Source organism: Zalophus californianus, chromosome 12, assembly GCF_009762305.2.
Source record: "Zalophus californianus isolate mZalCal1 chromosome 12, mZalCal1.pri.v2, whole genome shotgun sequence".
Taxonomy (NCBI): Eukaryota; Metazoa; Chordata; class Mammalia; order Carnivora; family Otariidae; genus Zalophus; species Zalophus californianus.
The window spans coordinates 94,405,740-94,429,778 of record NC_045606.1 but is presented as its reverse complement, the minus strand read 5'-3'; the positions used below and the strand labels follow the sequence as shown (position 1 = coordinate 94,429,778).

Here is a 24,039-nt window from a genome sequence, read left to right as displayed (position 1 = left end):
GGCTGTGCACTGCTTTGCCTGCAAACAGTGGAGTTATGACATACCCTGAGAGCCATCAAGCATTCCCAGGAGCTGCGAGAGCTCCTGGCTAAGGTGATATTTACCTGAGAATTGAAGGACCTGGGAGATTTCAATCATAGGAGAAAGGAGTAGAGAAAGAATATTTCAGAAATAAAGAAACCCTTTGAGCAAAGGCACAGAGCAGGACAAGAGGAGCCACCCAAGAGCAAGATTGCTTGAGGAGTGAAGACTCCCTCCCTTCTCCTCCCCTGAGAAGCTGAGATAAACGAGGAGGAGAGGTCTGGGTGTCTCCGGACTGATAAACAGACTCCACCCAGAGGCCAATAGCATGGGTATGGGGACAGGAGCGTCATGTGGCAGAAGTGCCCCTTCTCCAGGACAAATGAACTGGGGACGGGGTAGGAGGGAGGCCATTTCCTGAACCCCTGTTTTCACACTCAACACCTAGGGCAGGAGCAGGAAGCTTCTGGAAGCCAGGGAGGACTGACAGACGGCAAGTCCCCTGGAGAAAACCGTTCCCTTCTGGGGTCAGATGGCCAGGGTGGGGGTAGATGGCCCTGTGTGCGAGTGCTGTGCCCCCGCAGTAGAGAGGGGGGGAATGTGAGGCTTGGAGAGCAGAAATGGGAGAGGAGAGGGAGGTATCCGGAGAGGGAGGAAAATAGGGGCGAATCCAGGGGAGGGGCCCCTTCTGAAGCCCGTCTGGGAACACTGCCCTGGATGATAGCGCCTGTGTGACAGGAAGCGTCAAAACGACCTGATATAACTCTCTTTAATGCACCCCCTTCCTGAACCAGCTTCTCTCCCCTCCCTCCTCCTCAGTTCAGGAGGGTGGAGACCAGAGTGAGGAAGGACCCGGGCCGAGGGAATGAGCCGGGCAGGTGGAATGAGACCTCCGTGGAACCAGGAGGTAAGTGCCGTCCTTGACCCTTGTGGGGCCGATGCATGACATCCCTTCCAGCTCTAACATCCCACAAACTCTCAGCCCTCACAGCCTGCTTGGTCCTTACCCAGAACAGGTGGCATTTCTTGTTTGCACATCTCTCAGGGGGCCAAATAGGGCTGGGTTTAGGGAGAATGAGGAGATAATTCTCCTCTACAAAGGGGCCCCGGCACTAACTTTTTCTTTCTCTCTCCTCTCCCCTTTCTCTTCCTCACCCCTCTCTCCCAATCCCCTCCATCTTGTGGCTTTCACTTCCTGGTTCCCGGCGCAGAGATCTCCAGAAGAAAGGCTGCCCACTGCCACTGAACCTGGCGGACAGTGGTCCGTGGTCAGGCGGGTGCTAACGGCTGGCCTGCTTTTCAGTGTGCTCCTTGGTTTCTCTGTGCTTTTGGTCTACATCTTCCGGAGCTGTGGCCCTAGTAAGCAAGATCCTGGAATCCCCCAACCTCGTCAGCCCTTCCTCACTAGGGGCAGCGTCCACCGGCCCGTCATCCTGAGGCTTTGTGTCTGCGGACGTACTCACCACTCGTCCTGCCTGACCCTCTCCTCCCTCCCCACGTCCCCACGTCTTCCTCCCCATCCTGCTCCTGGTGCTGTCCTTCTCACAGGGCCCCTCTCCCCTTTCTTCACCAGGCCTCCCTTTGCCCAGCCCCTTGGGGGAGCCCTGTCCCTTTCTCTCTCCCTCTCTCCCCCTCTCCCTCTCCCAGTTCTGAGCTTTTCCCCACAGGCCCCTGTAAGACTCCTGTGTGTTGGGATCTCCTGGCTCGTTACCTGGCCTCTGGAAACACCAGTGTGGCCCCCTGCACCGATTTCTTCAGTTTTGCCTGCGGACAGGCCAAAGGGACCGATTATTCCTTCCAGGCTCTTGCCGAGGAGAACAAAAGCCGGCTTCGGAGAATACTGGGTGAGGCACTCTGGGCAAGTGGGTGGCTCTGAGCCTAGAACTATCTTGCTGTCCCAAACGTGTGTGCTTGTGGGACAGCTGGTTTGCTTCTCCGTCACCGCAGCTTGCACCTCAGTACCTCCCCACTTCTCTTCTGGTCCCTCTCATCATCTTTCCTTTCCTGCTTGCCCAGGACTACGAGTTCTCTTCAAGCTCTCCCCTTCTTTGTTACTGCCCCTAAATGTTCTATTTCTCTCCCGTGCCTTGGACCTTCCCCACCCATGTCCCCTCAACACCTGCTGCACATAAGCTCATGTTGTCCGTCACTCTCAGCCTCCAGCCCCCCACTCTGCTTGTCCTCCAGCGCCCCATCAGTGGTCAGTGTCATCCCCTCCTTGCCAGCACTTCCGGCCCCCTCTCACCATTATCTCCTGTTCTCCATGCAAACCTTGGACCTTGGTGTGAAAGCTCGACTGGAAAAACGGGCATACTGGGGCTGGCTGGTTGGGATGATGTGGCCAGTGGGGTGAGGAGTTGGGGGGGGGTATCTGGCTGTGTGCCAGGAAATGGATCCAGACGGGAGCAGAGGGTGTTCTGGCAGAGGAGAGGGCCCACCTAAAGCCCCGGTGGTGGTACAAGAGAGGCTATGCGTGGAGAAGACGAAAGAACTGACAGGAAAAGTCTAGGGGAGGAGCTGCGGCTGTCTGGGAGGTTGGAAGTGGGTCCCAGGAAGTTGGAAGATGGTGGTGAGGATGGGGGAATAAGATGGGGTACAATAGGCACACATTTCCGGTGTCAGGAAGCCGAGGGAGCTGAGGGAGCATGTCGGTGGTATCCGCTGGAATTTGGGACACACGAATGTATCCCTCTGCCCTCCAATGGATGGAGAAAGAATGGAGGCAGGCCTTCCCTTGGTAGTGGGGCCATGCTTCCAGTTAAGGCCCAGAGATGAAAATGTGTGCTCAGGACGAATGCTGTCGCCCATGAGAGAGTGAAGGGTGTCGGGGGCTGAGGGACAGGTGGTGGGCATTACAGGGTGGCTGATTCCAGAACATTCGCCTTCAGGTTATTGCCATGTGTTTGCTTGTTTCCTGGGGTCCTGAGAGAGGGTCTGGACCCTGTTCTTCTCCTTGCTAAACCTTTCCGGATGAGTTTTCCTCCCTCCAATCCCTCAATGTTCTCTGGTTTCCCCAATTTTTCTAATCTCTTCACTCACCTCCCTCCTGCCTTCCCTTTGCGCCCTTTCTCCTGTACCCAGAGGTGCTCCTAGACGTTCTTGTCTCTTCCTTCTTTTCCATGTCTTCTCCTCCCTGATCCTCTTTCGTGTCCCCTTTGTTTTTCTCAGTCTTGCCTGCACTCCCTCTCCCTGCACTTGTTCTCCCGTCGAGCTGATCCAGCCCTCCCATCATCCCACCTGTCTGCATCCCTGTGTTCCTCCCCTTCCTTCCATTTCCCTGGGGGTCCTCCCTTTCTCGCCCACCTTCTCCGTTCAGCTCTCTACTCCTCTAATTTTCTCATGCTTCCTCTCTAGAAGCCCCAGGTTCCTGGCACCTGGGCTCTGGGGAGGAGAAAGCCTTCCAGTTCTACAGCTCCTGCATGGACACAGATGCCATCGAGGCTGCTGGGGCTGCCCCCCTCAGACAAGTCATTGAGGAGGTGAGACCCGGGGCCAGGTCTAGATACATAATGCATTTCTAGATACATAACACATAGGACCAATGTGTGTTCAGTGCTGCCACCCCCTTTTTATTCTAGAAAGGGGGGCGGGTGTCTATTTCCTAGGGATCTCCAAGTTCTAGGAGGGAGATGGAAATGGCAGTACCCTCTGGAAGCATGAGGACCCTGGGTGCGGTAGAGAAAGGAGGCTAGAAGTGGGGCCTGGAGGGCTCCAAGCACTCAGAGTAGCCGTCGGGGAGTAGCAGCTGTCTGAGGAAGGGGGTGGGGGCAGGTGTCCCAGGCCATGCCCCTATGCTGAACCCTGTCTCTCTGCTTCCCAGCTTGGAGGCTGGCAAATCTCCGGTAATTGGACTTCCTTAGACTTTAACCGAACTCTGAGACTTCTGATGAGTCAGTATGGTTATTTTCCATTCTTCAGAGCCTATCTGCGACCTCGTCCAACCCCTCCATACACGCCAGTCATCCAGGTGAGGGATGCACTGGCAAAAATGCAGTAAGACCTGGGCCTGCCTCGTATTCTAGCCTAGCATCTCCTAATGGAAGGTTGGGGGCTGGAGAGAGAGGACAAATGTGCAATGTGGGAAAGATCCCTATCTTGAGGGAAAATTATTGATGTGACAGCCAGGGACACTAGGTGAAATTAGGGAAAGAAGCAGTAGGGCCAGTCTGGAGAAGACAGAAGTAGTTCCTATCTTTCTCACTGTTTATCTGGATTATCCCTACTGCCTCTTAATTAGCCCCCTTATCTCCAGTATTGCTCTCCTCTTATCTACTCTTCATTTTTGCTAGAGGGACCTTTCTAAACCAAGAGCTAATTATGCTATTGGCTCTGTTTAAATGCCTCCAATGCCTTACCAGGTCATCACGATCTAGTTCTTAATCCTTAGCAAAGCATTGCAAGTCCTTTTGTGATCTGACCCTTACACACTTCTCCAGCCTTATCTCCAGCCCCACCCCTTGTCCCCCTCAAACCTCAAGCCACGCTCACTCATAACTTCAAGAATATTCCTCAATTCTTTGACTGTATGACTCCTTTTGCTTGCAACACTACTGCCCAACCCCCCAAGCTCAGCCTGGAAAACTCTTACGTATTTTTCAAATTTGGGGTTTGATATTTATCTCTTCCAGGTAGACTTCACTGACACCCTAGTTATGGGTTAGGTAGACCCCTCAGTCCTCCCAGTTCCCAAACTCTCATCATTGAACACCGTGTTAAAGACCATGTGCCCCTGAAGAATAGGACCACACCTTATTCACCTCTGCTCCCCAGGATCTAGGAGTGGGCCTGGCAGCCAGAGGCCCACAGCAGGTGTTTGCTAAACAAGTAAATAAATAAAAATGTTGACGCTATCAGTATTGTGGTAGGCAATGCCATGCCATCTATTTAGCTCCTGCTCTCAAGAATTCCACAGAACTATATGGGGATGAATATACAAGAAAAGCTGTTGTTAATCAGTATGAGGCATTCTAGATTTCTGTTCTAAAGGGTAGTTCTTTAAGCTCCTCTAAAGGAGCTTAACTGGTGTGGCCTTTAGGGAGCAGTTAAGATCTGAAATGGTTAAGGAATGGCTCAGAGAGGGGAGAATGTGAGCTGAGCCTTGAAACATGGTTGAATTGCACAGGTGAAGCTAAGGGCATGAGGAGGGCTTCGGGAAAGTCCTGAGCTAAGGGAAGAGGCTGGGATGGTGTGGCTCCTCTGTGGGGTCAGTGAGAAGGCTGGTTTGTGGAACAGAGGATTTGGGGGAGGGGTGAGGTACGGTGGGAGATCGATAGGAGCAAGACTGAAGACTTGAGGTTAGGCCTCAGATTATTCCCGGCCTCAGAAGCCAGATGGACATGATCACTTCAACTTAACAGAAAAAAAAAAAAAAATGCTGCTGGGTCCCTTCAAATACGATGGCGGCTGTGCATTGCACTTAAGCAGAGGCAGCAATTTTAGAGGTCAACCCGGAGATGTTGGAGTCTAGATGAGAAATTTGGAGGTTCTGAACTGAGATGATTGTGAGGAATTGAAATGGAAAGAAAAGGCCAGGCATGAAGATTTAGGCAACTTCATCCCAGTGGTGATGGTCCATGGTGCTTCTAGAGGACTTGGCGGCTGACTGAATGTAAATGCAGAAAATGGAGAAATTGGAAAATGACCCGAGTTTTGATGTGCTGTGAGTGGGAGGAGTGTGGTTACCATCCAACTGGAGACTGGATGGACTCTGAGGAGAAAAATAGGTAGAATGGACTGCAGAGGGAGCACCCGCATAGGGGTCTGGGGGCAGGGAGGGGGAGTCAGACCAGTATGGCTGAGCCACAGAGGACAGGGGAGGAGTGTCTCAGGAGGGATGGATCACCATGGATTCCAGAGATTTCTGAGCTCAGAGATAAGGAATGAGAAGACACCACTGGGAAACTTCTAGAAAAGAGTATCAAAACAGTTTTGGAAATGGACAGATGGTACAGAGTTTGAGAGGAAGGCAAGGGGGTTGAAGCAGAAACATAGATGACTTTTAGTTCTTCAAAATGTGGACATAAAATGTGACAGAGGAGCCACGTGAAAGATTTTTCAAGATGGGGGAAGTGTACAGCTCGAGGTGGGAGCGGGTTATTGAAGTTGGAGCAGAAAAAGGCAAAGTGTGGGAGCAGAGATCTTCAGAACAGAATCAAGGACATGCCAGGACTGGGCACCTGGGTGGCTCAGTCGTTAAGCGTCTGCCTTCGGCTCGGGTCGTGATCCCGGGGTCCTGGGATCGAGTCCCACATCGGGCTCCCTGCTCGGCGGGAGGCCTGCTTCTCCCTCTCCCACTCCCCCTGCTTGTGTTCCTGCTCTCGCTGTCGCTCTCTCTGTCAAATAAATAAATAAAATCTTTAAAGAAAAAAAAAGAAACAAACAAAAAAAGGACATGCCAGGACTAAGGTGGGGCAGATGAGGTAAGTGAGTCACTTACCTGTACGTGAAATCAAAGAAGATACCAAAAACAGTAATCAAAATAAGTATTTTAATTTTTTTTAAAGATTTTATTTATTTATTTGAGAGAGAGAGAATGAGAGATAGCACGAGAGGGAAGAGGGTCAGAGGGTCAGAGGGAGAAGCAGACTCCCCGCTGAGCAGGGAGCCCGATGTGGGACTCGATCCCGGGACTCCAGGATCATGACCTGAGCCGAAGGCAGTCGCTTAACCAAATGAGCCACCCAGGCGCCCCAGTATTTTAATATTTTTTAAAAAAAATCCAAGCCAATGCAAAAATCCATGATAAACAAAATACCAAATTTTTGTTCATTGTGGATTTTTTGAAGAGATTATTTCTCCCCAAAATGGACCAAAATTTTATTGCAGACTTTAAAAAAAAATCTTTAATTTTTCTTCAAAATGGATAAAAAATACACTTTGGATTTTCAGGAAAAAAATCCACAATGAAAAAAGCTTTGATATTTTAGTCAGCATGGATTTTAGCATTGATTTTTATTTAAAAAAATACCAATTAGGATATTTATCTTGATTACCATTTTCAGTACCTCTTAAATCTTGCACCTGAGACGGTTTCTCATCCCCTTAACTCTAGACCTGGCCCTAGCACAGGGGATGGCTCCCTTCAGGACACGGATTAGTATGCTTCTCTCTTGCTGAGCACCCCCAAACTGGTTGAAATAACCACCCTGTCTTGACATTTCCATGTCTAGACTCTTTTCCCCCATCACTCCTGGCCCCAATCCCTCCCTTTCTTTGTCTTCTCTGCTCCTTCTCTGTGTCCTGAGGCCATCTTCCATGGTACATTCCCCTTCTCCCCACACCTGTCCTCTCCTTCCTCCATGCTCCCTACTTCTCTCCAGTATCTCTTGTGTCCAGATAGACCAGCCAGAGTTTGATGTTCCCCTCAAGCAAGAGCAGGAACAGAAGATCTACGCTCAGGTAAGATGGCTCTATGCACAAAGGTCATGTCCTGACCTCTGATGCTCAGAGAAAGGCAGGGGCCTCTGGTGGCTGTGACTGAGGTTGCCCCTCCCCCAGATTGTGCGGGAATACGTGACTTATCTGAACCAGCTGGGAACCTTGCTGGGAGGAGAACCAAACAAGGTGCAAGAACATGCCTTCCTGTCCATCTCCATTACCTCGCAGCTGTTTCAGTTTCTGAGGCCCCTGGAGCAGCGGCGGGCACAGGGAAAGCTCTTCCAGATGGTCACTATTGACCAGCTGCAGGTGCCTTGAACTGGGGACTGGAGGGGGATGGGCAGGAGGGCTTCCCTCCTAAACTTTCTTATTCTCCTGATCTCCTTTCTCCTCATTCCCTAATTCCTTCCCATCCCAACTTTCCTGGTTCCATCCCTTCCCCCCAAAGCCCCCCTCCCCACTCCCTGTCAAACCCTGAGGGAGGGGAAACCTCCTCTCCTTCATCCCATCCCCCCTCAGCCTTTGTGTCCCTCCTCTAAGGAAATGGCCCCTGCCATCGACTGGTTGTCCTGCTTGCAAGCGACATTCACGCCAATGCCCTTGAGCCCCTCCCAGCTCCTCTTGGTCCATGACCTGGAATATTTGAAAAACATGTCTCAACTGGTGGAAGAGCAGCTGTCGAAACACAGGTTTGCCTCAGGTGGGATCGGGGAAGTATAAGGGCAATGGAAAAGGTCTGAGGACCCAGAGGCCTCAGGGACAAAGATGATTATGGAAAATGCATGCTGATAAGGTCCTCCCAGGAAGATGGAAGGGATCCTCGGACACAAAAGGTTAGAGAAGGGTTGGGGTGGATGGCCCAAGAGGGAATGGAGGGAACAGGAAATATGAGATGTTTAGGGGGCACAGGAAAGGGAAAACACACATGAAATGAGGAATACAAGTGCCCAGAAAGATACAGGGTTTGCTGGGAGTAGAACCCAGCCTGTGAAGAGCCTCTAAGCTATAGGAGATGCTAGATGGCCAATCACTAGGGACAGGGAAGTCATTTGTGTCTTGTCAGCAGCTGGGAGGTGTGGGCAGGAGGTGGAGGCACATGAGGCCAGTGGATGGATGAGGTGAAGGCTGGGGATTCTCTGGGGGGAAAGCTGGAGGAGAGGCCATTTCTCAGCTGTGAGAGGATTCTGAGGTCCTTGTGGGTAAGGGTCTGTGTTGGGCTGCCATCCCCAGTGCCCGGGTGGCCCCTACCCGAAGACAGCAGCTTCCTTCCAGGGGCTCGGGCTCAAGGCCCTTCTTCAGAGTAACTCAGTGGCAGCAAATTCTAGAAATTCTTTGTGAAGGAAGCTAACGACCATTCTTGTGGGTGTGAGCAAGTTTATGTAAGGTTACAAATCAGATGTAAAGTGAACTGAGATTTCTTGGTTATGGAAGTAGACAAATCTGTTGGTTAAATTCTTTAAGTCCAGTCTTCCTCTAGCTCACACCCTTCACTCTCTGCACCTTGAGAAGCCACCTCTGCATCTAGTTCCTTCTACTACCATTCTCCAGCTCACACCAAGAAAAGCTCTTCTTAACTTATTCCAAGGTCAAGCCCTTATTTTCTATAGATACAGAAGAGAAGGGCCATCCCCTGGGAGTATCACGGTGACTACAGAAGGGGAGGCTGTTCTCGAGGCACCCCCAGAGCCCTGGGTGTATGTGTCCATCTCTTTTCCCTCCGCAGAGACTTTCTGCAGAGCCACATGATCTTGGGGCTGGTGAGGACCCTTTCTCCAGCCCTGGACAGTAAATTCCAGGAGGCACGCAGATCGTTGATCCAGAAACTGGGGGAGCTGACCGAAAGACCACCCATGGTGAGGAGAGGAGGGGATGAATTTTCCCAGAATGGGGGCTAAAGGAGCATTTGACATTTTGAGGGATAAATGTTGGCATATCTCTCCCAGGGAAAGGGCATGAGGGCAGTGCCCTTCAATGTCTGGTGTTTCTATAGAAGCAGACAGGTTGGGCATACAGTAGTTATATTGAGGACTGAGATGCCAGGTACCAGACATTTACACGCATCTGGCTACTTTTATGGCCTTTGGCTGAGTATTAAGGTGTAAATATAAGACTCTACAATGATCAACAATTGCTTTTCCTTTATTATGACCTTTAAACTATTTACCTAGTTATTCAGAGCTCTGTGATTTAAGGACGTGGACCTAAAGCTTAGGATTCACTGGGATGCAAGACATGAGTAGCAGGCAGTGGCCTTTCCTCTATCTACGTGATTCCAGTGTTTGATGTTCAAATGCACTTCACAAAGAGTTCATCTCTGACATCTAGTGGGATCTGTTGGGCCATGAGATGGGCTTCGTGGTCCAGATCTCGATATATCTGAGGTGGTGTCTGTGTAGCAAACACACTAACCCAGGTCTCCTATGTCACATAAAATGTGGAGACACTCCTTTACCAAGAACTTTGAAACCCTAGGTCAGACACGTCCAAATGCAAGCAAAGGTATCTAGAACATTCGATATGCTCCAACTTCAGTAAAGGCCTCAGTGTAGTCTTGAAAATCACTGCGGTTTCTTTTTCTTAGTCATTTTAGTGTACCCTTTCTGTGGCTTGGAGAAACTCACTGCTTTGGTGACCTGAAGCATCTGTGGAATTCAGAGAGGGAAAATGTATGCATAGGGACTGCAATGTCGTTATTGAGTATTGGGAGTGAGATATTTTTCTAAACCTTTTAGATATGTATGAACTGATTTAATCCTCTGAAGAATTTCATCAGGTAGGCATATCATTTATTGCTGTTTTATGAGGGGGAAATTAAGCTACAAAAGCTAAGTAACTTGCTCAGGGTATTATAGCTAGTAAGTTGGTAGAGCTAGGATTTGAACTCTGGTAGTCTGGCTTGAGGGTCTGTGCTTGATCGCTGTGGTAAGAATAAAACAAAACAAAACAAAACACTCCTTTTTAGGACTTTCACTCAGGTGGGCAAGTCCCCAAGAAGCTTCTACCCAGCCTTTCTCTTGACACAGATGAAGCAGACAGAGCTCCAACTCCTCTTAGTTGGCATTGCTACAAAATCCCTGGCAACAAACAGCTTCCTGTCAATCCCAGAACCATGGTCTGATGGCACTTCTTGAAGGATGTAAGTGTGCCGATACTGAAATCACACTTGAAGAACTTAAAAGACTTACAAATTGCTAAAGTTGCCATCCTTTATATACTTACATACCTCCTTTATATCCAATTTGTCCATCCTCTTATACCCATTGGATTATAGCTGTCCTTGGGCTTGAAAGCTGAGTCAAGTTCTACCAACAAATAGAGTAATAGCTAATGAACAGTGAATGTTACTGTGTGTCAGGCACTGCTTGGAACTCTTAGCGTGGGTGCTTTTATTTAACCCTCCAGAAACACTCTGAGGTCCTCAGAAAGGGCAAGTAAATTTCCGCAGACCACACAGCTCATTTAGTGAAGAAAGAGACCCCGAAACAGACCCCAAAACAGACCTGTCCACCTCAGGAGGCCACGTTTTTAATTACATACTATGCAGGATTGAGAAATAAGTGGGTAGGAAAACAGAAAATGGGTTGGAAAATTCTTCCTACAAAGGTCAAGATAGTAAATACTTTTGGTTTTGTGGCCCACATGGTCTGTGTTGCAACCACCCAGCTCTGTCCTTGTAGCACAAAAGCAGCTACACGTGGAGTAAATGAATGGGTGTAGCTGCGTTCCAGAAAGACTCTGGCTCACACAACAAACACTCAGCGTTCCCAAGAGGGAGACCTGAGGGAGGGTTTGAATGGCAGTGGGATCTCTGTGCTGGAAGTAGGACAGAGGCAGTTATCTAGAGAGTTGAAAGGGTTTTCTGGCAAAGAAAGGGACATCATTTCTTTGGGACAAGGCATGGAGTAGGCTGGCTAAACTTTGGGGCCACGTGGGGGATCCCCCTGTAGCTCTGGCTGAGAAGAGATGATGAGGCATGCGTGGAAGTTTCTGCCTGCTTCTGCTGGCACAGAGAGCCAAAGGGACGAAATCAGAGAGGGATGGAGGGGGCCCTCAAGGGCCCAGTAGGCCACTGGCCGGCCTTGGCTTTTCTCGGCATGAAATGGAGGGAGGCCTACAGAAAGACTGATCTGTTTTGTGTTTCAAAAGAACATATTTTGAAGGTAAGCAACAGGCTCTCTGATGGATGTGTACCATGAGGAGAGGAGAGTCAGACATGGCCAAGGCGCCGGCCTTGATTTGACCAAAATTCATAGTCCTACCCAATGGTTATTAATTGCAGATTTCTATCCATATTCTTTGGAATGAATTCTAATTTATAGCGTCCTAATTCAGAAATACTATATCTCGTTATCTGGCGATATTTTGTTGAATAATTTTGAATATGCAGTCAGTGAAATGGCCATTAAGCCAGGTCTTTCTCTTATTAAACTTGAGAAGCTGAATTTGGGGAAGTAAAAGCAGAAGGTCACATTTGTACCTGTGGAATGAACTCTTTTTATTCATCCCAACATCCTGACTTGTTCAGGTAATTTTAGCCTTTGTTCCAGTCCTCTGTTGTATTACCTTTCCCTTCCCGCTGTTGGTCATTTGCAGTTTTGTTTAGTGTATCTTCATCTGGACTATGATTAGAATCCCGAAGAAGGAAGAACAGCATGTCAGGTCATTGAAGACCTAGCATTAAATTCATCCATTCATTTATGCAACAAAAATGTTTACTGAGCACCTACTATGTGCCAGACACTTCTCTCTGCACTTGGGATACCACACGAACAAAAGACAACAGCTCCTGCCCTCAGACACTGATAGTCTGATGAAGGAAGAAAGACAATAAACTAAGTAAATAAAATATGTTCAGTGGCGATTAGTGTTACGGAGAAAGAAACCAGGAAAGGGCGAGATGGCGTGCTAGGTGGGGAGCGTGTTGCAGTTTTTGGTAGGATGGTCAGGGAAGCTCATGCGGACTTGGAGTCATTAGTCACTGAGGTTTCATTATGGTTCAGCCAGCTAAGACGTCACACAAATTACACTACCTTCCAACACAGATTTTTGCATCTCATTCACAAGGACTTAGTTTATGGCTTTACCAAATGCCTCCATGAAACAAATGGCAACACAGTGAGGGAGTACATTAAGGTTTACAAAGTGCTTTCAATGTGGTGTTTCACCTGGTCTCCCAAGCAATGCAGTGGGGGAGGCAGGACAAGTTTTACTCTCCCGTGGACAGCTCCTGTAACCAAAGGGCAGGGGTTAATAATCCACATTTAGTAAATGTTGAATTCTCCGTTCAGGGATAGTTATCATGGTGGTTCCTTGAGGATGAATCTGGCCAATTGACGTGTTTTCTTGGCCTTAAAGCTTTTGACAAACTTTTAGCTAATCACCAACAGTTAAAAATTAGGAGATTGCACGCCAACAGTCACATCTCCAGCATTTTTGTGTGCGTGTGTGGTAAACGTAAAGTGTAGGCAGCACTGGGCTAACGTTCTTCAGGGGTCACAAATGACAGGGGCTGAGTGAAGCAGCTCTATTCAGCCTGGGTGTGTTCTGCCCATTGACCCTTGTCCCTCTGTGCCCCGTGGGTCTGACGCTGCTTCTCAGTTACGCCACCACGTGGCCCGTATCCGAGTCTGTGACTCCTGTTCTCTGGGTTATCCAAGTTTGGTGAAGATTTTAACCAGAAAAATTGTTATTATTTTGGCATTATTTGTCCTCAGTGATCCTCAGCGGATCCCTTAGTAGTTACATGCTGTTTCTCAAGTGTTCAGAAATGATCTGTTTAATGACTCATTCTAGAATTTGGTGTCAAAATTAACGTTAAGGATTCCTGGCTGACCTGTAATCTCTAAAATTTACTTTCCCTCTACGGCAAATTAAGAAAATTTGTGCTTCCCTCCAGAGTCCTAGAATTTTTTTCTGATTTCTATTATTTCTTAAATATTATTTGTGGTTCTAAGGTTATATCTGCAACTTGTTTTCTGTTCCCTAAAATTAATCTACTGGGCTTCATTATCTTGAGTTTGAAGCATTTCTTTCATCTTTTATATTTTGGCAATGATTTTTCCCCTATATTTCTTTCTTTCTCTCTCTCTCTCTCTTTTAGAGAGAGGGAGCGCACATGAGAGAGAGTGAGGGAGAGGGGCAGAGGGATAGGAAGAGAGAAAATCTTAAGCAGGCTCCATGCCCAGGGCAGAACCTTATCTCTCATGAACCTGAGCTGAAATCAAGAATCACCTGAGCCACCCAGGGGCCCCTCTTTTTCTCTATTTTTAATATGTATGATATGCTCTATCATTCCATGTCTTGAAAGACAGCTCAGATACTCAGAACCCCTAGTAGAGGAATATATAACCTGTCAACTTCCACCAAAGACCTACATTTATTTATAGATTCTGGAAGTTATTTTCCTGCTCATTGGAGATGTGACCCAGCACAACTGTGACCAAAAGAATCCCAGAGTTTCACAGGGGTTAGCAATGGGTAGTCTGAGGTGGCATCTATGCTCTCCAGTCACCAAGTCAGAGCCTGATGCGGCCCGGGCTATGGGGACAGGCACGGAGGAGGCGAAAGCTGTTGGAAAAATGGGCAGGCATTGGCAAAAGGGATCAGAAAACAACTCAAGAACCAGGAGTTATAGAAAGAGCAGGCAGATCACACTACCAAGCTCAAGGCTGATGTGTTTGCTGCTGCCCCGGGGGGGGCCCCCTACCTCCCCCTCAACCCACCGCCAACAGCCTGATGAAAGTCAGTCTTAGATCCAGGCATGTGATCAGGAGGACTGTGGGGGATGGACAGACACTGAAGGTGGCCAGCAGAGCCTGCCCTTGACCCAGTCATGGCTGTCAGATCCAGGTTCTCTTTCAATTCATCTTTGCTGTGCACGTTTGTGTTTTAGAGCAGCAACCAATACACTACAGAAAGTGGCTGAGTCCTTGTCCTCACAAGAGGGAACAAGAACAAACAAATGTGGGCAACCAGGTCTGGGGCAACCTTCAAAATTGTGAACGTCAGGACAGGCAGGCGCAGAAGTGTCTTCTTCAGTGACAACAATACTGGCCTTCCCTTCTTGTTTCCTCTCTTGTGAGAAGCCCCTTAAACTCTGTCTCCAGTCTTGGCACCAGAAAGCATAGTGGCAACCTAACTACCTTCCCTGTGAGGAGATCTGTGAGGAGTAAATAAGTTACAGGAATGAAGTCTTGTGACTTCATCCCACTTACCCCCAATTAACATATTAGCTATTTTTCCAGAGTCCCAGATCAAACTTCCCCTAGGCCAGCTCTCTCACCCTCGGCCCCATCAGCATGTTTCTCAGTCGGCCTTGTGTCATCTCTGGGCCCACTTCATGGTCAGCTCCTCAAAGCCATCCACACCGACCACAGACACCTCCCCAGCATCTCTCTTGTGTTGCTCATTTTTTCTGTTCCCATACTAAGAACACCCCAGTTGCCAAGACCCTACTGAGTTTTTGTCTAACCATCTGTCTGCCTTTGAAGTTGATAATATGTCCTTCATCTCATCCTCTTTTCCCCGATTTGGCCAAAAGTTTCTTAGCTCTCTGAATTCACGGGTTTAGTCTTGTCTTTTTTCCCCTTCTCTTACCAAACAATATGGTGTCTAAAACCCATTTTCACTCTGATCGTTTTCTTCTTTGTAAGACAAAGTCCTACCAGATGACCCACGATAACCATTTGGAGAGTGGGGGAGGGTGGCAGAAAGGAGAGAGGAATTACCTTCTCCAATTTCCATTTTAATATGGGAGGGTGGCAGCCTTTCCTGGGCTACCAGCGTGGTGCGTGTGGCGGGTGGGGACTAGGTGGCCAACAGACTTGCTGAGGTGAGAGGTTTGGTATGTAGTCCTCTCCTATCCAGGAGCCTTTCTGTCCTCCAGAAGGGTACCTCTGAGAGGACTTGCTTTCAGATTCAGTAGTCAATAAATAAGGATTATCTGCCCAATTCAAGCTCACGAGGCTAATCCTGGAGGACATAGCCCTTTTTATTACCAAGTGGTAATAGCCCCCTGTGTATCACCAAAAAGGATGATAGAGCAAAGTGAGACAAACCCAGAAAGACAAGGCTCCTCTGGGGGTAAAGGTCTAGACAAGATAGGCCTGGGGAGATGGATGAGGAAGAATGCTTGATGGGAGCCATTCATTCCATCTTTGTCTCTGTAGCCTTCTCGCCCTCGATGGATGAAGTGTGTGGAGGAGACAGGAACCTTCTTCGAGCCTACCCTGGCAGCCTTGTTTGTCCGTGAGGCCTTCAGCCCGAGCACCCAAAGTGCTGTATGTGAGGGCTCTTCCCCAGCCCATGTCCCTCCACCCCTTCCCACCCAATCATTCTCTCTTAATTCTATTGACTGTGTCCTACTCAATGGTCTGGATGGTCGGGGAGTCAGGCAGTCACAGAGAGAGAGAGAGAGAGAGAGAGAGAGAGAGAGAGCACTATGAGAGAGAAGTCAAAGGAGGCCAGGCTGCATCCCTAGGGTTTGCATAGTTTTGCTATGGGAAACAAGTGTGTACAACATGCACGGAATTTGGACAAGTTACCTAACTTTGCTGCTCTTGTGTTTCCTCAACCATAAAATGAGAAAATTGAACTCCATGGCCTTTAAGGCTACTCCCTGTTTATCTATGATTTTTTAACAACACAGGAAACGGCAGGAGAATGGAATGATACAATCTTAAAAAGTGCAAGTAAATGAGTACTGAGTAGTCTTTGAGTGCCTACCATGTGGCTGATACTCTTGTAAGCACTTTGCATGAACTGCTTTAATGACTAGTATCGTCCTAATTTTAGAGAAGAGAGAACTGAAGCACATAGAGGTTAAGTAACTTGCCCAAGATCGGCTGCCAAATAGTAGAGTCAGGATTTGAGCTCAGGTTTCTGATATCGTCATCCATTTACCTCTATCAAGAAAGGATACAAACAAGATGGTAGGTGGCTGGGAAAGCAGTAACTGCATGGTCTGTTGTGAAGCTGGGAAGACTTTAGCTTGTTGGAAAGCTGAAATGCCCAGGAAGACAGAGAGAGGAAATGCAGGCCTTAATAAAGAGAGTGTGAGGACAAGGGCCCTGAAGAGCAGAGAAGGGAATGATGGTCCTCTTCCTCCCTCTGCTTTCTGAGTGGATTGCCTGGTCAAGGGTAAGGCCAATGGTGTCTCCTTCCCCTGACAAGCTGAGATCTCTCCACGGAAAGGAACTGTCTCCCCTGTTGACCTCAGGAGGGACCAGCTCCCATCCTCCCTTTCTGTGCGTGGCACCTCCTTTCTGTCCCCACAGATCTCTGTGCTCTGTTTCTAGTCACCTAGTAAATATTCCTACTTTCTCTCTCAGAGATCTTTCCCCTTCTCTGGTAGCTCCTTGGGGCCAACGCCCTTCCCAAAGGCCCAGTGGGCAGGACCCCAGACTGAGGCCAACCCTGATCCTATTTCTCTAAGCTGGCCCCTTCACAGGCCATGGAACTATTCACTGCAATCAAGAATGCCCTCATCAGCCGCCTCAGAAGGATTCCCTGGATGGATGAGAAGACCCGGAAGGAGGCCCAGAACAGGGTAAGCTCAGGAGTGAAAGACAGGAGTCAGGAGTCAGAAGGGGTGGAATTGAGTACTGGATCCAGAGATCACACCGGTGGGAGGACAGTGCAAAGGCGCAAGGACACATGGCAAGTGTAAACACCAATATGCTGCACACACACACACCCTGGTGACAATATAAAAGGTGGGACCAGGGCAGTGAGCCTGAGAAATTCCCTCTGATAGACTTGGAGTAGGTAGGTTTCTTCTACATTTTGTGTCTCTCCCCAGGTCACCCAACTGCAGGTGAAGATGGGGGCCCCAGAATGGGCCCTGGAGCCATCACTGGCCAGACAGGAATACAACGATGTGGGTCCCTGCCCTTGCCAGCTCCTCATTAGTCCTCAGCCCCCTGACCCGCCTGAGTGGCAGACAATCTGTTTACCTGGGGCAATCCTAACCAACCCCTTCCTTGCCCTGGTGTTGGCTGGGTTTTGTGGGTGAATATCCACACTGTGGGTCTTGCCAGCAGAAGAACAGAACCTTTTCAGGTCACGCTGAGTGTGTGTGCACGCATGTATACATGCATTCTTGTGACTTGCCTGAGTGTGTTTATCTGTGCACTGATTCATGTGAAGCCTGTCTGCTCTGACATGTGGTGGTGTCATTGTGCTGCTGTCCACTGTAGTCTGGATGTCTGTGTGTTGGGGCTTATCTGTCTATGTTCAGATGTACCCATCAGGGTGTGTCAGAGGGTATCTGTATTTGTCTCTGTGTATCTGAGTCACCTCCTTCTTCCTCCCAGATACAGCTTGGACCCAGCTACCTACAGTCCTTCCTGAGCTGTGTCCGATCCCTCCGAGCTAGAATTGTCCAGAGCTTCTTGCAGTCTTTCCCCTACCACAGGTATAAGAGCAAGGGGACACAGACCCTGCATCTCAGAGATACCCACTCAAGATTAGCAGCAAAGATGAGGGCTTGGGGATACAGGAACAGTGACAGAAGTTGAGTGGGACTTCATGTCTGGTGGGCGGGACCATAAATGATGCAGCTAGTGTTCATATGTGCTCTTCCCATAGGTGGCAGGTGTCCCCCTGGGGGGTCAATGCTTATTATTCAATACCTGACCATGTGGTGGTCTTCCCAGCTGGACTCCTCCAACCACCATTCTTCCACCCTGGCTACCCCAGGTAGGGGCCATTCCCTGAGGGTGGGCAGGGGATTTCCCAAGCATGATGGACAGATGTTATGATGGATGGGACTTGTGGTCGGAGGACTGGAGTCAAAAACTTGGTAGGACTCTGGGAGTAAGACAAACCTCTCTCTCCCCAGAGCCGTGAACTTTGGCGCTGCTGGCAGCATTATGGCCCATGAGCTGTTGCACATCTTCTACCAGCTCTGTGGGTAACAGTGGGCCATTGGGAGGCGGGGCCATTGGGAACCCAGGTGAAGGCCCCAAAAGAGGCCAAGAGGAGGAGAAAGGGAGGGCTCCAGATGCGACAGTTCTGAATCCTCTGCAGTGCTTCTGGGGGCCAGCCCAGTCTGTGGTAGCCCCTTGTCCTCATCCTTACATGGCGCCTCACTATTTCTTTACCTGGCCCCATTTTCAACAGTGCTCCCTGGGGGCTGCCCAGCCTGTGACACCCGTGCCCTACAGGGGGCGCTGCTGTGCCTGACACAGCACTATGAGACCATTCCGTTACCCAGTGGAACCTCCTTCAATGGCTCTCGGACATTCCTGGAGAATGCTGCAGACATTGGGGGGCTGGCCATTGCACTACAGGTAACTCCCATCCCAGGAGCCAGGATCTGTCAATAGCCATTCCTTCTACCATCCCTCGTGCAAACATAGTTGTAAAGCCTTCATTTCCCCACGGAACAGATGGGGATCCCCCTCCCACCCCACCGATCCCTCTTTTCTAGGATATCCATAGATCTCTCACAAGTATGTAAGATCTATAGATTTTTTTTTTTTCTCCCCTGGCTTAGACCAGTGTGTCTGTGCAGAATTTGGGCAAAAGGGCCACAGACTGGTTTTGGGTGTTGTGTGTAGGGCATCAGACTTGCAAATGGCCATGCGTCTGGAGTCTAAGGGCTACTCACCGCCCCACCCCCATATCCAGGCATACAGCAAGAGGCTGTTATGGAACCATGGGGAGACCATCCTGCCGAACCTGGGCCTCAGTCCTCAGCAACTCTTCTTCCGAAGCTATGCCCAGGTAGGTTGCTGCCACCTCCCTCCACGGCTCGCTCCATGTCAGAGAAGGATCCTACCGCTAACGCTTAAAGAAGACTCCTCCCTGAAATGTCTTCTCCCAAACAGCCCCAACTCTCTGCCACAGAAGTCCCCACTGCCATCCTTTCATACCTACCACCTGGGACCATCTTTTCATTTGGTATAAATTCTTCTACCAAATTCAGCACCCCCTTCAAATAAAGAAAAAAAAAAACTCTACTGCCAAATCCCTCTCTGAGATGAGCCCAACTTTTTCTTCTCTCATTTCTTCTCAAAACCGAGCCTCCAACAGATGGTCTCTAGACCACATTCCTTCTCGGAGACCTCACCCCCAGGTGTGGTCCTCACCTGACAGCACCCCCTAAGTGCCATATGCTCCCCCACCAAGACATTGCTCCCAATTCCTCAATATACTGAAAGACCCCCTCACGGAGTTTTTCCAAGAAACCCCACCTCTCAGTCACTGACAAATGGTCTGACTGCACAGCGCAGGCCCTCCCTCACACGCCTCCTGCCAGATTAAGTGACGGACAGATGTGTGGCCTGATCCCTGCTCTCATCTCTGTCTGCTGTCTTTGGTCACCATCCTGGCATTGTTCGGCCTTGTCCTACTGACCCTGACCTTCCCTACGATTCTGCCTTTCTCCTTACCCCAGGCGCACCTCTCTTTCTCCACAGGTGATGTGTAGGGAGCCTGGCACCCAGGAGCCCCAGGATCCTCACAGCCCGCCCACCCTTCGAGTCCACGGGCCCCTCAGCAACACCCCAGCCTTTGCCAGACATTTCCACTGTCCACAGGGTGCCCTCTTGAATCCCTCCAGCCGCTGCCAACTCTGGTAACCTGGCTTCCACAGAGACTTCAATTCAGATGTCACAACATCTCCCTGCTCCAACCATGGGATCAGGCGATAATCTCCTTTCTCCTTCCCTTCCAAAAATAAAAGCTGGCACTTGGCATCTGCCTGTCTCTTAATGACTCTTTCTTGATATGTTCCATGCCTAGAAGTCAGAAAAGATAAGAGGAGAAAAGGCCGAGAGAGTTCCAGAGACACAAGAAGAGGAGAGAACCAATGATTGATGAACTAGTGGGTCGAAAGGTCAGTGGGCCACAGGTCCGGCAGTCAAACGGGCCAGTGGGAGACACGAGGGCTTCAGTTAAATTTCAGAAAGCTGCCCCCATGTGTTTTCAGGATTTTACTGTTATTTCTTTGATTGTTGCTGCCCCCTTGCCCTAATGTGCTCTCCCGAGCAGAGCCAGGAGAGGTGTGGGAGAGAGAAGTGCAAGGGCCTGGAGTCTCAGGACCTGGGAGATGGAGCTCAGAGGGTGGGGAGGCAGTGAGGCTGTGGCGATGGGTGGCTGGAAGGCCAGCACCAGGATCCCTCGGATGCCGCATCCTGAGGTGAAGAGCCACTGGCCAGAGGCAGGAAGCCATGCATATGCCTCCCGTGGGAGCAGTGACCTGGAGCCCAGTGAGGAGAGAGGGTCAGTAAGCTATCATGAAGCGGAGGTAGATATCCAGGTCCTCATCCAGGAACCAGGCCACCACTTCAGCCTCAATGTCCCTCATAAAAAAACCATGATGCTGGCCATATTGAAGCAGAAGGCTAGGTCCAACAGGTGGTCACGAAGAGCTGCAGTGTTTGATGTCTTGTCATCTTCCTGCTGGGCCATGTCCACAATCTGCCACATCTCACCCACTGAGGAGGCCACAAAGTGCTCTTCAAAGTGCTCTTGATCCTGGTCTGGAACAAGGGAGAGGGGAAGGCACTGAGGGGGCTGATCCTAACCTGCCCCTACCCCGACCCCAACCTGTGCCAGAAATGGGACAAAGTTGGAGAATCTGGGAAGAAGTTAGGGCCTGGGGCTTTTAGCCCCGTTGTGCAGACCCTGTCCTGGACCAAGGAGGCCAATGCTCCATCCAGAGGTCTCTTCCCATCTGTGTTCAACCACAGCACACACACCCCATTTCCACTTCAAACTGTCTCCTCCAAATCGCATTACACCATTCAGAGATGGAGGGACCACCTTGGGGAAGGACGGAAACCAGAGACTCTTCCCAGACAAATGCACCTGTGCCTATACACACACAAGATGCATGCACTTTTGGCTAGCCTGTGGTGTGCCCCTGAACATGGCCCTGGCCAAGAACCCTGCTCTAAACCCTTTCCCTGACCCTTTCACACTACAATAATAGGGGGCTAGGGCTTGTCTCCCACAACCCAAACCTATCTCAGGTTTCACTCCAGCCTGAGAAGTAGTAGGGGACTGACTCCAAAGAGATCTGACCCTTAGCTCCAGATGCCATCCTCTCTTCTCTACCTACCTGTAGAGGGTATCTTCTCATTCTGACTCCTCTCGTTGGGGTCCAGGCTGCCTTTCTGAGGCTTCACTCCCTTGACCCACAGCAGCAGCAGGATGGTGGCCAGGAATGCTGCCCTGCAGAGCTGGGAGTCTAGGAAAGTCATGGGCCTGCCCATTGGCTGCCTTTGGCCTTCCCTATTCCCCAATGCCCAGCCAGCTCCCCCGCCTCCCTCTCCTGCCCCTGTTCCAGCCCTTACCACTTCCCAGCACCGTTTTCTTCCCTTCCCTTCCATAGGACCTCTGACTTCATGAGCTTTGTGACATCACAGCCATGGGACTGCCCCTCATTCAGGTCATTAGAGAGTTCCATTGTCAGGCAAGAGAGTGGTGAGTAGCCAGCAGCAGACGGCAGAGGCTTCTAGGATGATTGTAGTGGGTCATCCTGTGGAGAGCAACCAAATGACTGAAGAGTTTGCCAAGTACTTTCACATCCATTTTGTCATGAGATCCACATATCAACCGGACTCAAAGTCATAGGATCATCATACCCATTATACAGATGAGGAAGCCAAGCTCCCCAAAAGACATGACTCTTGCCCTTAGCATCACCAAGACAATAGGGTAGAGCAGGACTCTTGACCACCTCTTTTCTAGACATTCTAGACATCACCTCTTTCTCTCTTCCATGTGGCCTTTCTCCAAGGACAGTGGCTTGTAGAGGCTGACGCCCACAGCAGATGTGAAAATATCAGATCCTCAAGCCCTGGGCTGTACATGAAACTCAGGCCCATCAAAAATGAGGGAGGTGGAAAGGCACAGGTGGAGCGGGAGGAAAGTGTACATGGTGTGTGTGTGCGTGTGTGCATGTGTGAGCGTGCACGTGCGTGCGTGCATGAGAGACAGCACAGAGCCCCCTGCACCCAAGCAGAAAGCATTCCCTCCTTCCTCATCCTCCCCTAGACTTTCCTCTCCCTGAGCCTTTGCCCTCTTGTACTGGTAGACCGACACCCCGCTCCTCTAGTTTTATAGCCTCTTATTATTCTCAGATACAAAGAAAAACTTCTTAGAGGCTCATTCTCTAAACTCCTTGCTCGATGGAAGTAGAGTCTTTAGAGAAGAACCAGTGTGGCAGAGAGGCGAGGATCCCAAACAACAGATCTCAAGAAACCTGCCTCAGTGCCCCAGGCCCGCCATGCCCATGAACCTGGTGAGCACAGATGTGTTGGCAGTAATGGGCTGTGCCTAATTACCTCCTGGAGCAGAGATGGTTGGGATGGGGTGGGGTGGGGTGGGGTGAGCTTGGGAGTTAGGATAAAGATCTGCCTGGACAACCAGAAACCAGTGCAGGCCATGAGCTACAGGAAGGGTGCTGGGGCAGGTGGGAGAAGATTGCAGGCACACCTGAGCTATCACAACCAGCTCACACCACTCCTGGAGCCCATGCATGCCACACCTGAGTGAACCACCAAATGCAGGGGCTGGGCCATGCACAGAAATGTGTACCCTTTCTGGAAAGAGAATTATAGACATGGGAGTGCAAGTGGAGACTCCTTCCCACAGATGGACGCCTGCTAGCAGATGAGCTCACCTGGAGGCTCTCATTGCCTCTTGTTTTCTTCCTGCTGATCCAGGCCAGGTGACGTGGTGACTGGGTAGTGGTACAGGAGGTCACTTGATGGTGGGAGAAGAAAGATTCAAGGAAGCAAGTGACCCTGCTCACCCCTACCTTGCACTCATTGACCTTCAGGTCCAGGAAACAATGCTTGGGTGGAAAAAAAAAATTCACTAATCTGGTTACTTTGGGGGAGGAGCCTCTTGGTTCCCAGCAAAAAGAGAAGCCCTCTCAGGCTCTGTGCATATCGATAGGGAGGGTGGCTAGGGGTGGGGCAGGCTGGTGTGGAAAGAACTGGGTTGTACTGACCACCATTCCTCACATTTCCTCACTACCCACCTGCCCCATTCCCTGTGCTGGAAGAGATAAATCCTGCAGGAATGTAATTGTTTTTATTATAAAAGTATTTAAAAGTAGGAAAAGCAAAAAGGGCTAGTAATTCCACCATTCAGTGAAAATCACTATTAATGTTTTAAAGCGTGGTATTTAAAACCTTTCCCAACATGGCTGTGGGTACATGGAGTGGGAGAGTATTTCCTAGAAAATAAAACCCAGGTATGATTCATTTTCTTTCTCCTCATCACATCAGAATATGAGGTCTGACTGGTTTGGTGCCAAGGGGCTCTGGGACCTGACAGTGTAATGAGGGGCTCTTTGGCCATCACTGAGTCTCCTGCGACTGTGGGGAAGCTGCTACCTGAGGGAGAGGGGTCCTAGGTGTTTGTGTCCACAGAAGGCTGAGGGAGCATGAGAAGGAAGGAGGGAGAAATAGTTGTGGTAGGGGATATGACAAGGGCGGAGGAGGGAGGGGAGGAAGCCAGAGGAGAGCAAGGAACTCCTGAAAGATGAAGCAGCAGAGTTGATCTTCCACGCAGTCAAAAATCCCAGTGTAACTTTGGACTCCCCCAAACTTAACTACTCATAGCCTACTGTTGACTGCAAGCCTTACCAAAAAACATAAACTGTCAACTAACACGTATTTT

General features: G+C 49.7%; 2 protein-coding genes across 2 annotated transcripts; one reads left to right on the top strand and one right to left on the bottom strand.

Moving 5' to 3' along the window:
* The first annotated feature begins 793 nt into the window (after window positions 1–793).
* On the top strand, window positions 794–20,078 carry KEL (Kell metallo-endopeptidase (Kell blood group)). Its single transcript, XM_027573589.2, is given in 18 exon segments — window positions 794–928; window positions 1,233–1,380; window positions 1,689–1,865; window positions 3,376–3,500; window positions 3,842–3,988; window positions 7,357–7,419; window positions 7,519–7,707; window positions 7,939–8,087; window positions 9,122–9,251; window positions 15,567–15,677; window positions 16,847–16,945; window positions 17,198–17,275; window positions 17,712–17,812; window positions 17,986–18,096; window positions 18,239–18,306; window positions 18,520–18,689; window positions 19,030–19,125; window positions 19,821–20,078. Coding segments are annotated over 18 exon segments (2,259 nt in total). The 3' UTR covers window positions 19,983–20,078.
* Window positions 20,079–20,321: 243 nt separating this feature from the next.
* LLCFC1 (LLLL and CFNLAS motif containing 1) lies at window positions 20,322–23,046 on the bottom strand. Its single transcript, XM_027574707.1, has 4 exons — window positions 23,033–23,046; window positions 21,702–21,748; window positions 21,467–21,595; window positions 20,322–20,885 (listed from the first exon to the last, which is right to left on the bottom strand). The coding sequence occupies exons 1-4, from the start codon at window positions 23,044–23,046 to the stop codon at window positions 20,707–20,709; spliced, it is 369 nt and encodes a 122-aa protein (XP_027430508.1). The 3' UTR covers window positions 20,322–20,706.
* Window positions 23,047–24,039: the final 993 nt, after the last annotated feature.